The 13,328-nt window shown below is 57.1% G+C and overlaps 2 protein-coding genes across 5 annotated transcripts; one reads left to right on the top strand and one right to left on the bottom strand.

The window, feature by feature from the left end:
- Window positions 1–366: 366 nt before the first annotated feature.
- Window positions 367–8,267, bottom strand: CDHR4 (cadherin related family member 4). Of its 4 annotated transcripts, none has more exons than XM_047693815.1 (19): window positions 8,167–8,267; window positions 7,652–7,836; window positions 7,364–7,526; window positions 7,198–7,289; window positions 6,553–6,663; window positions 5,818–5,921; window positions 5,472–5,608; window positions 5,005–5,188; window positions 4,755–4,908; window positions 4,388–4,481; window positions 3,864–4,067; window positions 3,644–3,783; window positions 3,260–3,410; window positions 2,952–3,172; window positions 2,575–2,717; window positions 1,568–1,624; window positions 1,380–1,467; window positions 1,129–1,156; window positions 367–634 (listed from the first exon to the last, which is right to left on the bottom strand). In XM_047693815.1, the coding sequence occupies exons 1-19, from the start codon at window positions 8,213–8,215 to the stop codon at window positions 579–581; spliced, it is 2,361 nt and encodes a 786-aa protein (XP_047549771.1). In that variant the 5' UTR covers window positions 8,216–8,267; the 3' UTR covers window positions 367–578. The 4 variants fall into 4 exon arrangements, 3 of the variants coding, with proteins under 3 accessions (XP_047549771.1, XP_047549780.1, XP_047549760.1); XM_047693804.1 differs by having other exon boundaries at window positions 368–634; window positions 1,129–1,159; XR_007121198.1 differs by having other exon boundaries at window positions 625–634; window positions 1,129–1,159; window positions 3,050–3,172.
- A 3,105-nt stretch (window positions 8,268–11,372) lies between these two features.
- Window positions 11,373–13,197, top strand: INKA1 (inka box actin regulator 1). Its single transcript, XM_047693732.1, has 2 exons — window positions 11,373–11,610; window positions 12,361–13,197. Exons 1-2 carry the CDS (start codon window positions 11,386–11,388, stop codon window positions 13,153–13,155), a joined length of 1,020 nt encoding a protein of 339 aa, XP_047549688.1. The 5' UTR covers window positions 11,373–11,385; the 3' UTR covers window positions 13,156–13,197.
- Window positions 13,198–13,328: the final 131 nt, after the last annotated feature.

Raw genomic sequence — 13,328 nt, 5'->3', positions numbered from 1 at the left:
GGAAGACCCCGTCAGAAGGGGGCTACCATAATCCCTCCATACCCATCCTTCCTTGGGTTCTCAAGTCTGCACCAACTCTCACTTCAGTGCAAAAGTTCCAGATCCTTCCCAAGAAAACCTCCCCCACACAGTTTGCAAACAGCACTGGAGGTTGGTGAGGGCCCTCAAACAGCAACAATATTTTCTGTTCAGTGGAGAAAGGAAACTCCTCGGCCCTCCCCATCTGCTAGAGCAGGTGGTCTCTGAAAGGACAGGCTGACTGGAGGCCTCTTATGTCACGAGCAAGGATAACAGCCTCTCACCTCTGCATTAATCACCGTCAGTCAGAACATCCTACAGTGCCTTCTCAAAAGATAAATAATCTTACTACTCCCTAGAGTGCTCCCAGAAGGCAAGGCAGCACTCTCCAAGTGAGAACAAAGAAACAGATCTCAGAGCTTCTCCCACAGGTGGGTTTCAAGCCTGGGACTCTTCTGTTTGTAATTTTGTTTATTATAGAATCAACTTGCAGCCTCAACTCCTGATCATGGGAAGAAGGATTGCCACACGTAGTGAAGCAGCAAAGCAGCTTCTTGGCCTCAGAGCCAGCGCCGGGCTCCCGTGAGCGTGTTGAACAAGTATTCTCTGCCTGTACCTGAGCTCAGATGAACAGGAGGAGGAGAGGGCACTGCTGGCTTCAGCAGAACAGCCTCCTTCCCTTAAATGTAGGGAAGACACTTTAGGACCTCTGGGGAGACCCTCCTCTGCTTGATCCAACGTGTTCCCTCCCCCCTTTCTCAACCATCCTGTGAGGTCTGGCTCAAATGTACAGGAAGCCCCCTTGATTCCCACAGACTGGACACCAGCCCCCCAAGCCCAGGGCCGGATTACGGTGAAATCACTGATGACCATGTAATATCTGAGGGCCCCTCCCCTCACCACACTTTCCACCATAGACAGGAACCAGACCAGGTCTGAGTCTGACAGGTGTTTGAGAAACGTTGGCTGAAAGGTGAATGGGGGTGAGAACAGACCCCATTCAGGGAAAGAGTAGCTAGCAGTTGCCTGGTGGTCAAAGGAGATGCTGAAATGGGCTAAGGAGAGAAAGTGGACCCAGGTAGAGAATGGTCTGGGAAGAGGGGGACTCACGGGAGTCCTGTGCTCTGCCATCGAAGTGCTGCTGATGGGGAGAATGAGAGGGGGCAATTAGTTGAGCCCTGCCCCCAGGGAGCAGCTGGAGGTCTTCTCCCAAAGGGGTCAGGAACCCTACTGTCTCCTCCATCCTGATGGTGCTGCCATGGGCTCTACCAAGGGTAGCCATCCATAAGGAGGCAGGCTTGACAGGGGGGTACTCTGGAGCAGCCTCTGTGCCCACTATATAGGATGGTGGGTTGGCATACCAGGCTCATGACACTGCTGGGTGCCCGGGGCATCTCTGTCCTCGGTGCCTCCGTGAACCCCTCAATGGACTCCTCAGTTCCCTGGATACTAGGGCAAAGCAAGAGCAAGAATAAGAATAAGACTCTTCATCCCAGCCTGAGTTTAAGAGATGGACTCTCAGGCATTGAGGTATGTACAGGAGCCTGACCTGTTTAGTAGCAGAGCCTGGGCTGATTTGCTTGGTGTCTGCGGCATCTGGGCCAACCTAAAATGCCAGGAGGTGGGACCAGTCAGTGAGGGCAGCAGACTTGCTGGCTCAGGAACCAGCACCATTTATCTGTCCCTTTATATTGGGGCTAGCCGATGTCTTTATGCAATGCCCACATTGTTACCCCCAACCTTCCCCTGGATTCAGTCCTGTGCCCACAAAACAAAGTCATTCTTGGGGGCAGGTCTGGTTTGAAGTGAAGGGTAGGGATAAGAAATAGGGATAAACAGGGGCGCCTGGGTGGCTCAGATGGTTAAGTGTCTGCCTTTGGTGCAGGCCATGATCTCCAGGTCCTGGGATCAAGCCCCATGTCAGGGTCTCAGCTCTGTGGGGAGTCTGATTCTCCCTCTCCCTCTGCCTCTCCCCCTGCTTGTACTCTGTCTCTCTCTCTCAAATGAATAAATAAAATCTTAAAAAAGAAAGTAAGAAAGAAAGAAATAGGGAGAGGCGCTTGGGTGGCTTAGTGGGTTAAAGCCTCTGCCTTCAGCTCAGGTCATGATCTCAGGGTCTTGGGATCGAGCCCTGCATCAGGCTCCCTGCTCAGCAGGGAGCCTGCTTCCCACCTCTCTCTCTGCCTGCCTCTCTGCCTACTTGTGATATCTCTCTCTCTGTCAAATAAATAATATCTTTTTACAATAAAAAAGCTTTAAGAAAGAAATAGGGATAAATGCCCAATGCATGACAAACTCTGAATCTCAAAATACTGGGCCTCATCCACACCCAGCCCATTCCAAGACCAGGCTCTGCCAATAAGGGAGACAACTTCCTCCCAGTGCCTCTCTGCCTCTAACCTGAAGACCCCTGGAGGGAGAGCAGCCCGAATTAATATGAGTTTTCCTGCACATCAACTTGGGCACTGTCACCAAATCTTGGTGAAACCACATATCACAGATGGGGTCCATTAGTGGGCTGGGGTGAGACAGAGAGCAGAGGGATAGAAACCCTACCCCTGGAAGAGCCTGCTGAAGAGCCAGCCCAGAGCCAAGAGAAAGAGGGCACTTGTCACAGTCAGCACCACCACAAACCAAGGTTCCGGCTGCCAGAAAGCCTCCACGTCTGTCACAAGCAGGGGTGTCATCACCGAAGGCACCTGAAATGGGGGCCACAGCCCTGCCAAAATGCCCTGATCATCCAGCCTTCAGACCCCTCCAAGAGTTGGGCTGCCCCACACCCCAGAGTTGCTCTTCTGAACTGCTAGGCTCTTAACACTCAATGACTCCCTCTGGAGTGCCTTCCCCCATCGTTCCGCCTGGAAAACTGGGTCTCCTCACCCTTCAAGATCCTCTCTCCCCACCTCCCAAGGTCCCAAGGGCCCCCCCCTCACTGGGGATCTGTGGGTGCGGGTGGTCACTGTGCTGGTGCTCCAGGGAATGAGATGCACAATGACAGTGGCTGTGGTGCTGAGGTGGGGGATGGAGGGACCTGCATCAGCCACCCGGATCAATAGCTCATAAGTATGGGGCTGCTCTGGCCAGGGGGGTCCCCACGTGATGCTCTTGTGCACCAGGATGGGTCCTTGCAGGCTGAATCGGCTCTGACTGTTCCCTGAAAGCAAAGTGGCAGAAGTAGGGGACTACTGCTGGCGTTGGCCTGCTCCTTCCCCAACAGCCCAATAGCCCCCACAGCCCTCACCTCCCACGATGCTGTAGGAGAAGGCCCGACGCTGTGGCTCCTGAGGAACCCAACATGACACCTTGGTCACCTCCACACTATGGCCCAGAGGAGCATAGATGGTGAGTTCTTGAAATGGGGACTGACACTTGGGGGCATAGTCATTCACATCCTGCAGGAAAGTCGCCAGATCACCCCAAATCCCCAGGCTGGCCCCCCTCAGTCTCCCCCGACCACAGCCAGAGCCCAGGTGTCAGGAAACAGGTCCCAGAGGTTTCTGTGAGGAGGCACCACTTCCCTCCAGCCAACCAATGGAGGAAACTTAAGTCCTGGGTAGAAAAGTAGAATGCCAGAGGAAGATGTGAACACTTTCCAAGTGTTTCCAAGGCCTCAAGGCTCAATTACCTCAACCTCGATGGTAATGGTGCAGGAGCCAGAGCGGCGCTGGGTGGGGTGCTGGTCTTGGCTATGGTCAGTCACCAGGACAGTGAGCCTGTACAGTGTCTGCAGCTCATAGTCCAAAGATCCCAGGAGGTGAACCTCCCCTAGAAGAGGTGTCCACAGCCTCAGCCTGCAGAGTCAGCTCCGGTTCCCTCCCTCCATCCCAGCCCTGGCTCAGAAGTACCGCTGAAACGGTCCACAGAGAAGGTGGTGGGCCCACCAGAGATGTAGTACTCGATGCTGTTGTGCGGGTAATCCTTGTCTGTGCCCACCACAGAGCCCAGCAGGGTGTGGGGCCCTGCATCCTCCCGGATCCGGAATGTGCGAGGGACACAGGCGGGGGAGAACTCATTGACAGGAGTCACCATCACCAATACTGGCACCTCACCTAGAGGCCATTGGGTAGTCAAGGAGCTGGCCTGGGGTGTCCAACCTTTTCCTGGGGTCTGAGGAGGGAGACAGGGCCCTGCCCTGGGGGTCTAAGGAGGGAGTGGGTCTGGAGGAAGGAAGGGCAATAGCCATTCCTTGGGTGGGTGGAGAGGGCGATGTCAAGGAGAGGTGAGAGAATGCCCCACCCTAGGAGTTGATGTGGAGACAACCCTGCCCTATTGGTTTCTGTGGGAAGAGAGGTGACCCTATCTTGAGGATCGGGAGAGGGGTACAGAACAGCCCTGTCCTGAATGTCCATGCCTAGGTATGGTCACTTACTGGTCATGGGGGGCTGACCACCATCGAGCACCAGGATGGAAGCTGCATGCTGAAAGCAGGCCCCAGGAGTGTCACAGTCCAGTGTGGCATTCACCTGGCCATAGGGGCCACAGAGTGAGGCCAAGCCAAGGAAGGCCTGGGAGAGCCTAAAGCCACCCTGGGCTGCATGAGGTCAGGGCATCCACACACAGTCAACCCTGAGCCTCTGCTTCCTGGACTACAAAGCAGATTGACTTCCCATATCGAAGCCTTCACCGTCATGGTCTCAGCTCCCACAGAACCTTGTCCCCGCCCCCGCCCCCCACTACCCTCCACCTTCATGTCCCGGAGCACCCAGCACATGGGTCTGGAGGAGGGGACTGGGCACCTCCAAGGCCCTGCCTCGAAGGCAGAGGCTAGCTGGACCAGGCGGGCTGTGGAACCGCAGCTCGTAGTTGAGGGGGGAGCCAGCAGAGTCGGGATCAGTGCAAGTGAAGGTTTTCAGCACAGTGCCCACCGGCGTGGTCTCTGGGATTTCAGTCCTGGGAGCAGAGTGCGGCCAGCAAGGCAAGAGTAGAACAGGACCAAGAGCCATGGCCATCCCCCCAATATCTTAGATAAGGTTCCTGTGTACTCACACCAGCATCGCTGGGAGGCAGCGCGGGGGCCAGCGGTTGACCGAACGCACGTTCACCGTGACATCGAGGTCAACGCTGGCCCACGGTCTGCGCCGCTCATAGGCCTTCACCTGAAGCCTAGTGATCGCCACGCCCCGGGCGGGCGCCAACTCCAGGGGTGCGGTGGTGCGGACCATGCCGTCCTCTGGGCGGGGAGGGGTGGGGAATGCTGAGTTTAACCCCGCCCCCAGCTCAGTCCCGTCCCCATCCTCCCACCGGATCCACCGCACCTAGTGGGCTCTGAGCCTGCCCCTTCTCGCCACCTCCTCCGAGGCTCGCCTCTAATTCTAGTCCGGCCTCCCAACGCCACCCCGCCCCCGTCTGCCCTGGCTCCAGCCTCGTTTCTCAGGAGGGCGGGGAGATAGCGCGGGTCACTCTGGACCAGCCGCAGGGGCATGCTGCACCCCCCCCCCACCAGTGCCCCTCACCACGTCCGATGGAGAAGAGCGGGCAGGGCACCGGGGAGATGATTTCGTAGCGCACGTCTAAGCCCCGGGCTCGAACCTGAACTACATTACTGCCGGGGGCCAGGTCCTCCAGGATGGTGACATTTGGGGCCTGTCCCCTGGACAAAAAGTTGGGGGGGGAGCACTAGCTCATGCCCGCTCACGCCACCCTGGGCCCTGTCCACAGGCTCCTCCCTCGGGAGTTTCCTCATAAAGGAGCTAGCTGGGGACGCCTCAGCAGCCCCACACCTTAACCTTACTCCTAATTCTCTGGGCCTATGCCTTGCCGCCCCCTGTCCCCACTGTACCCAGTGTAGGGGAGCCTTACAGGAAGGAGATCTGACTGGAGGGATCAGGCAAAACTTTCACCTTCAGCATCCTGTGGCAGCTTTGATTTTGGCCAAAGCTCACCAAAACGTCAAGCGGGAAGACCTACAGTGCACACAGAACAGGAAGAGGACTAGTGTGTCTACTGTATGTCTTTGCATAGTCTTCCCTCCAATAGGCACTCCCTGCCTCAGGCCCTCCATGGACAAGGAGCCCCAACCCTCCCTCCACCCCAATACCTGTCACTCTGCTGACAGGTACTCCTTTCAGTCTCATTCTTTGGGGCCATAAATTCTTCTTTTAGGATGCAAGCAGCCCCCAAATGTGTGATATCTGAGTCATTCACAATGCGACATCATCTTAGAGTTACTAAGAGCCCATCATTAAGACACGGAGGTTTTAAAGAAGGAACTTCTCTAATCTTCTCCAGACTAGCCACTTTACCCAGAACTTTCTCTTTCCATGTAACTGCTCTGAACACTCTCAGTCCTATTAAAGGAACTGGGAGCTCCCACAGCCAGGGATCCCTTTTCTTTCTGGAACTCCAGAACCCAGCACAGAACCAGGCCAGTGTGAGAGAACAGCTAGCATGTGGCAACAGGTACAGATGTGGGCTATGTCTGAACATGGCAGCAAAATTTCAGAGACCAAGAACAAACAAACCTCCAGGAAATGGTGGCTCTTGTCTATTGCATGCCCCATCCATGGGTATCCCCAGGTTCCAAGTCAAGCTCACCTTTGGAGCCTGGCCTTTGAGGCCCTGGGATGGTGCCAGCAGCCAGCCTTGCCCATTGATGGAGAAAGGTCCAGGGAAGTATGGAGGGTCCTGGGCACTGTTGATGCTTAGCTGACAGGACAGTGATTCTGGAGACCCCAGCCCCACCCCCAGTGCCCCACACATCCCTGTTGAAATCCCCCAACACCCCAGCTGGTACTTGCCCACACCCAACGCTCCCATACCCCACCACAGGGTGACTCCCCAACCTCCACCCTGACTCCTGGCCCTGATCCTCAATCTTTTCTGCTTTTAAATCAATTATTTTGTTTGTTTGTTTTTTCAAACGACATTTCTTTTTTTGGATTCCAAGAGTGATACAGAGTTTTCATGAAGAATTCAGAACCCTGAGGAGAGCCAGAAAGAACACAAGCCCCTGAGATGTCCTTGCAGGACAACCATGGTCCTCAGGGGGAGGGCAGCCCTCAGTGGCTCTCTCCAGGAACACACCTCACGCAGAGGCTCAGCACACACTAAAGGGGCCCTCCGCATTCTGTGTTTGGCCAGCGAGGAGCTGGGCCAAGGAGGGGCCGAGTTTGGTTTCCCTAGGTGCCTCCCCCATCCTGCTGTTCCCTCTACCCCACACTGCTCACGTGCTGGGCTCACCTGGGCACGCTGGAGTTGCAGGCCTGGGAGCAGCAGAGTGTACAGCTGGGCCCCAGGGGTGACCGTTTCCCGAACCTGAATGATTTCCCCACCTAGCCAGAGGGGAAGTCAGGGAGGCTCTGCTCAGGCCGTGCCGCCCAGCCCTGCCTGCTGCCCCTGGCCTCACCTGGGTTGGCAAATTGGCTGGCACATGGGCTGTAGCCAGGGTCCCGGTGCACGCCCACAGAGAGGGTTGGCTCCAACACTTTCCTGCCACATGTGAGCCGCAGCTGCAGTCTGTAGTGATTCACTGCCAGGGCATCCAGCCGGGCCGAGCTGCTTAAGGTCACCTGGGGCAGATGAGTGGTGCCATGTGGGACTCTGGGCTCTCCATCCCCCTATACTACCTCTGGCTTGGGGAACTGAGGGCTTGCCCTTGTCCCCCCATGCTTCCCATCTGTGCCCAGGACCGTACCATGGCCATGTAGGTCTTCTGCTGCCTGTTCAGGCTGGGTGGGTTAAAGAAGGTGGTTGGTGGCCGCACGTAGAGCAACTCCAGGGTGGGCACGTAAGACGTGCAGTTGACGGGGAAGGAGTAAAGGATGGCACCAGGTCCCTGGCTCTCAGAGACATTTATGAACCAGGGCAGGCCGTGAAGTTCTATGAGGAAGAGACAATTCAGGCTGGAGTCCCCCCACGCATACTGGCCCTTCAGCTTCAGGGCCTGGTCACATCTCAGGGCCAAGCAGCCAAAACTCTTCCTTGTCCCCCACATCCAACCATGACTCAGCTCATTGAACAAGAGTGAGGACTTGGTTGAGGAAGCAGCCATAAGGAATGAGGGTCAGGGAGTTAGATCTTTGTCCTTCCTTGGTTGGCCCACAGCCCCTGCCCTGCATGGTAGCTTATCTGAGAAGAGTCATGATTTCACTGCACTGTAGAGGGTGTTGGGGCACGAAAAGTGGGTTCCCCCACCCACCAACTCCTCACCAGAGACAACCAGAGCTAGCAGAAGCACCGGGGGCCTGAGCAGGGCCATGGTGGCCTGAAGACACAGACAGCAGAGGAGACTCCAGAAGACCAGATGTGTTTTTCAGGCCTTCCCTGTTGCCAGGTCAGTTGCTTAAACACCGCAGGGCAGGCTGGACTCCTGGGCCTCCCGGGTCCCAGCCCCGCCCATTCCTGGTGACTTGAGCTCTGGACTCCAGACAGGGACTACGAGGCCTGGGCAACCCCAAGGTTTACTGCTTCTAGTGAATTCTCCCATTTGTTACTATAACCCAAAGGAAATGTTAGGGGAAAAGGATCGAGCTTCTGGTAGGGAAACAGGCTCAGGGAAGGAAGTCTTGGTCATGCAGTCTTTGAGACACAAGCACAGCACCCACAAAAACTGGGTTAAGGACTTGCTAGGCCATAGAGTCCAAACTCCAGTTGCCCACCCCCTCTCACCATTAAGAACATTATCTGCCTATAAATCTGAGCCCAGCCATCAACAGAATCTCTTAAAAGTTGCCTACATTCCAAGAGCAAGAAGAATCCTTGGTGATATAAATCAAAATAGTGGTTATCTTCGGGACTATCAACTGGAGGGGGCACAAAGTGTCCTCCTGGAGTGGCTGGGGAGAGTCTATACCTTGATCTGGGTGACAGCTATACACGTGTTTACAGATTTTAACATTCATTGAGCTGCACCTTTGAGAGCTGTCCATTTATTATATTTAAATGTCAATTTTTATTTTTTTAAAAGATTTTATTTGGTAGCAAGAGATCACAAGTAGGCATAGAGGCAGGCAGAGAGAGAGAGAGGAGGAAGCAGGCTCCCTGCCAAGCAGAGAGCCCGATGCGGGACTCAATCCCAGGACCCTAAGATTATGACGCGAGCCAAAGGCAGAGGTTTAACCCACTGAGCCACCCAGGGGCCCCATATGTCAATTTTTAAAAAGTTGTTCACACTCGCACTTTCTAGTTCTTCATCTCTCACTCTCTTCTGCCCACTATCATCAAGTTTGTCGCTCTCTTTGTGAAACTGCCCTTGCCAGAGTCCTCAGAGATCTGCATACTGCTAAATTCAGTTCATTCTCCAGTCTCCCCTCCTGGGCAGTGTTTGACACTTGCTCCCTTGGCTCCTAAGTGCCCACACTCTCTCAGTTTCCTCCCCGCTCCCTGGCTGCTCCTGCTTAGCCCCCGTGTGGGTCCTGCTTCCCTATCACAACCAAGAGGATTCTTCTAGCATTCAGTCCTGACTGCTACCCTCCTCTGTCTACACTCACCTCCCCCAACACATCCAAGTCCGTGGCCTTAAATACCATCCACTCGCTTTGCCTCCCAGATCCAAAGCTTCAGTGCCGATCGCTCTCCCAAATTCCAGAGTCACACACCCTGTGGCTGCCTCTGCATCTCATGTGGGATTTCCAACAGGCATCTCAAGGGTCGAGCATCCACAAATAATCCCTTGGTTTTCCTCCCCGAACCTGTTCTTCTCCAGTCTCTTTCCTGGAACCAGTCACGGCAATTCCATCTGACCAGCTGTTCAGGCCAGAAATCTAGGAGTCATGGTGGATGCTCTTCTTTCCCTACCCATATTCATGCATCAGCAAGGCTTGATTTTAGCTCCAAAACGTACCCCAAAGTCACCCCCTCCTGTGTTCCTGCCCTACCCAGGCCCAGGCCCTTCCCTTCCTTGGTGGGTGAGGGCAGAAGCCTCCACTCTGATTACAGAGTGATTTTCCTAAAGCAGCTAGGATTACCCAAACAGGAGCCATCCTGGCTCATTCTCTGCTCAAAAGCCCAGTGCTCCCCAACACACCAAGAACAAAACCCTCTATTCTTTCCAGGGTTGCTAGGAGCTTGGTTTGCTGACCTCCTTCCCCTAACTACCATCGTCTAGACACCTAGGCCTTCTTTATGTTGAGCTCTGTGCAACCCCTCTCTTCTAAGGGCCTTCAAATGGCTGATGCTTCTGCCTAGAATACCTTTGTCCGCCCCTCCTTTTTTTCTGAGAGTAAGAGAGACCATGGGGGAGGGTGCAGAGGGAGAGAGAGAATCTTAAGCAGACTCCTCACTCAGTGTGGAGCCCAACTTCAGGCTCCCTCTCACCACCCTGAGATCATGACCTCAGAGGAAATCAAGAGTCAAGACACATGGGCGCCTGGGTGGCTCAGTGGGTTAAGCCTCTGCCTTTGGCTCAGGTCATGATCTCTGCAGGGAGCCCGCTCCCTCCTCCCCTTCTGTCTGCCTCTCTGCCTACTTGTGACTTCTCTGTCAAATAAATAAATAAAATCTTAAAAAAAAAAAAAAAAAGACTCAAGACGCTTAATCTACTGAACCACTCAGGTGCCCCTAGAATACCCTTCTTGATCTCCCATGATGGCTCATTCAGGTCCCATACAGAATGCTGCCTCCTTTGTGAGTCCCCTCTCCCAGACTAGCCTGTCCACCCTCATTCCTGCTGTTTTGCCTACTGAGTTGTTTAGTCTGTCTCAAGTTAGACTGTATCCTGAAACCTAGCCTCCGATCGTGGAGCGGCCTCCAGGAACGGGGCTCCGACGGTTCTGGAGAGATAGTGCCGCCCTAACCGCCTGCACTCTAGGTTGGCTTGCGGTGCGGGCAAAGGGAGTGCGGTTGTCGTCGAGGTAATCACCGCTAACCGCGCTCCCCACTAGAGGGCGGCCCTGCCTAGCTCTGCCAGACGTGGGGCTGGGCCTTGGCCGGAGTCCCTCTGCCGTGCCGCCGCGAGATCCTGTGCTCCCGGAGTCCTTACAGGGGTGGGACCCATCATTCCCAGGGTTTGTCGAGGCCCCTCCAGGAAAGGATTCAGTGGTTCGCGCCCGGAGTGGGCTACAGCAAGGCTAGGTCCGACGGTTGGGGCAGCTCTGTCCGCATGTGGGCGTGGCTGGGGGTATCCGCGCGCTCAAGGAGCTCCTGCGGGGGAGACCGCAGGCCTATCCTGGGAAAAACCGGGAAGATGAGGCTACCGCGCGAATCGCCTTGTCTTGGGTCATGCAGTGAACCGCCCAGGGTGTGGGGGAGCCCCAGGCAGGACCCGCCCGGCTTTCAGCTACAGCCCCGCCTCTCCCTCCTGAGCGGCAGAAAAGTGGGGAGCGGGTGTCAGGCTCACCCACCCACTAGTCCTGGCCCGAGGGGCGGGGCCGCTTCAGCCCCGCCCCGCCCCCATTGGCTGCAGCACCAGGGGCGGGGCGCGGCTGCCAGATGTTGGGGCGGCGGCGGCGGCAGCGGCGGCGGCCGGAGCTGCGGAGAGCGAGGAGCCACGGAGCCAGGCGGAGCGCGGGGGCGCGGCTGGCCGGCCCGCTGGGCCTTCTCCGTGCGGCTCCCGCTGGAGTTCGAAGAGGAACTGGCAGGCCTGGCGGGGGCTCCGGCACGGGCATGCACAGCGCTCGGCTTGACAGCTTCCTGGGCCAGCTCCGCTGGGAACTGGTGAGGCTTGGGAGCGGGTGTGGCTTGTGAGGACGCATGTGGGGTGCCCCGCTGCCGTCCGGCCCGAACGACACACGGGTAGGGGGCTGCCCCGAGTGCCCATCTGAGAAAGGATGGGGGCGGGGCGGCGCAGATGGCCCAGATGGCCCGCATCGGGTTTCGGACGGTTGGGAGCTGCATTGGGCATCAAGTAACAGCCGCCCAGCTGGCGTTGCTGCCGGGGTGGCGGAGGGAGTTGGCGGGGAGAAACTTGTTTTGGGGCGGATCAGGGGGCTACGAGGGACTAAAGAAGTGCTGGCGCTGTTTGGATGCCTTCTACCCCAGACTGACCTGTACCTCCTTCTCCTACCCCTCACCCGGCAAGTGCTCTTTCTCTGAAAGAGGCTGTGAGCTTTGGGGAGCTGAATCCCTCAGGAAGCAGGGATGCTCCCCCACCCCCAGCCCTGAACAAGACCTACTTCCCGATGCAGGCAGGCCCGCAACCCTGCCTCCCGCCCTGGTGGCGGGTACCGACTTGCCCAGCTCTGCGTGCTGCAGCCTGCCAGACTGCCACCAGGTCGGCTGACGGGAGCCACACGAGCTACGTGTGCCAGGGCCCCCATACCGGCCCAGTGCCCGCTGGAGGCTGGCTGCCCAGGCCTGCAGGCCTAGCCAGCCCTCCTGGGCCTTCTGTTTGGGGACTGGTCTGGCCAGGCAGGCAGGGGTGACAAGCGCTACCCCCTCCAACTTGGGCCTTCTCTTCCTCCACAGCTGTGTGGCCGGGACACAGGTTCACCCCCCATGTCTGGCCCCCTTCCACCACCCCCCAAACCCAGTCCACGTGTTCTGCTCAGCCACCAACTCAGGGCCTCAGATGCCTTGGACGAGGACTCTGTCTGCTGTGTGGAAGAGGAGGATGAAGGTGTGGTGATAGGCGACAAGGGTGTTGTCTTGGGGAGCCCCAGGGAGAATGCCCTGGACTGGGACTCTGGCTTCTCTGAAGTGTCGGGCAGCACGTGGAGAGAGGAAGAGCTGCCGGTACTCCAGCACCCAGCACCTGCAGCATGGCCCCCGCGTAGACAGCGCCTCTCGGCCAGTGGCATTCCCCTGCCCAGCAGAGTTCCTGGGGCCAGTGCACCACCTGCCCGCCGACCACGGCCCAAGTCTACCCCGGATGCCTGCCTGGAGCATTGGCGGGGGCTGGAAGCTGAAGACTGGACAGCAGCCCTGCTGAACAGAGGTCGCAGTCGCCAGCCCCTGGTGCTGGGGGACAACTGTTTTGCTGACTTGGTGCACAACTGGATGGAGCTGCCAGAGGCAGCGGGTGAGGGGGACGATGGAGGTGGGCCCCGTGCCCGTGCCCGGCCCCCTCAGTTCTTGCTCGGGCTCTCAGAGCAGCTGCGGCGCCAGCTGGCCAGGGCACGCAGGGCGGCGATGGCGGGAAAGAGACTATCATGCCCACCTCGCCCGGAACCTGAACTGCCTGCAGACATCTCACGATTTGCAGCCCTCATGAGCTGCCGCAGCCGCCAACCCATCATCTGCAATGATGTCAGCTACCTCTGACCCTGCCCTCCAGCCTGGGACAATAAAGGCCTTTCTCTGGACTATCCTGGTTCCATGCCCCTGAGGCTCTAGGAGGTGGCTCCAGCCCTTTGAGACACAGTCTAGGCAGGCGAATCTAGAGAGCCTTTTCTCTCCCTGCAGGGGTCCCCTTCACGTCCATGTCACACGCCCTG

The sequence above is a fragment of the Lutra lutra genome, chromosome 1 (genome assembly GCF_902655055.1).
Source record: "Lutra lutra chromosome 1, mLutLut1.2, whole genome shotgun sequence".
NCBI classification, from domain to species: Eukaryota; Metazoa; Chordata; class Mammalia; order Carnivora; family Mustelidae; genus Lutra; species Lutra lutra.
This window is presented reverse-complemented; position numbering and strand designations above follow the sequence as displayed.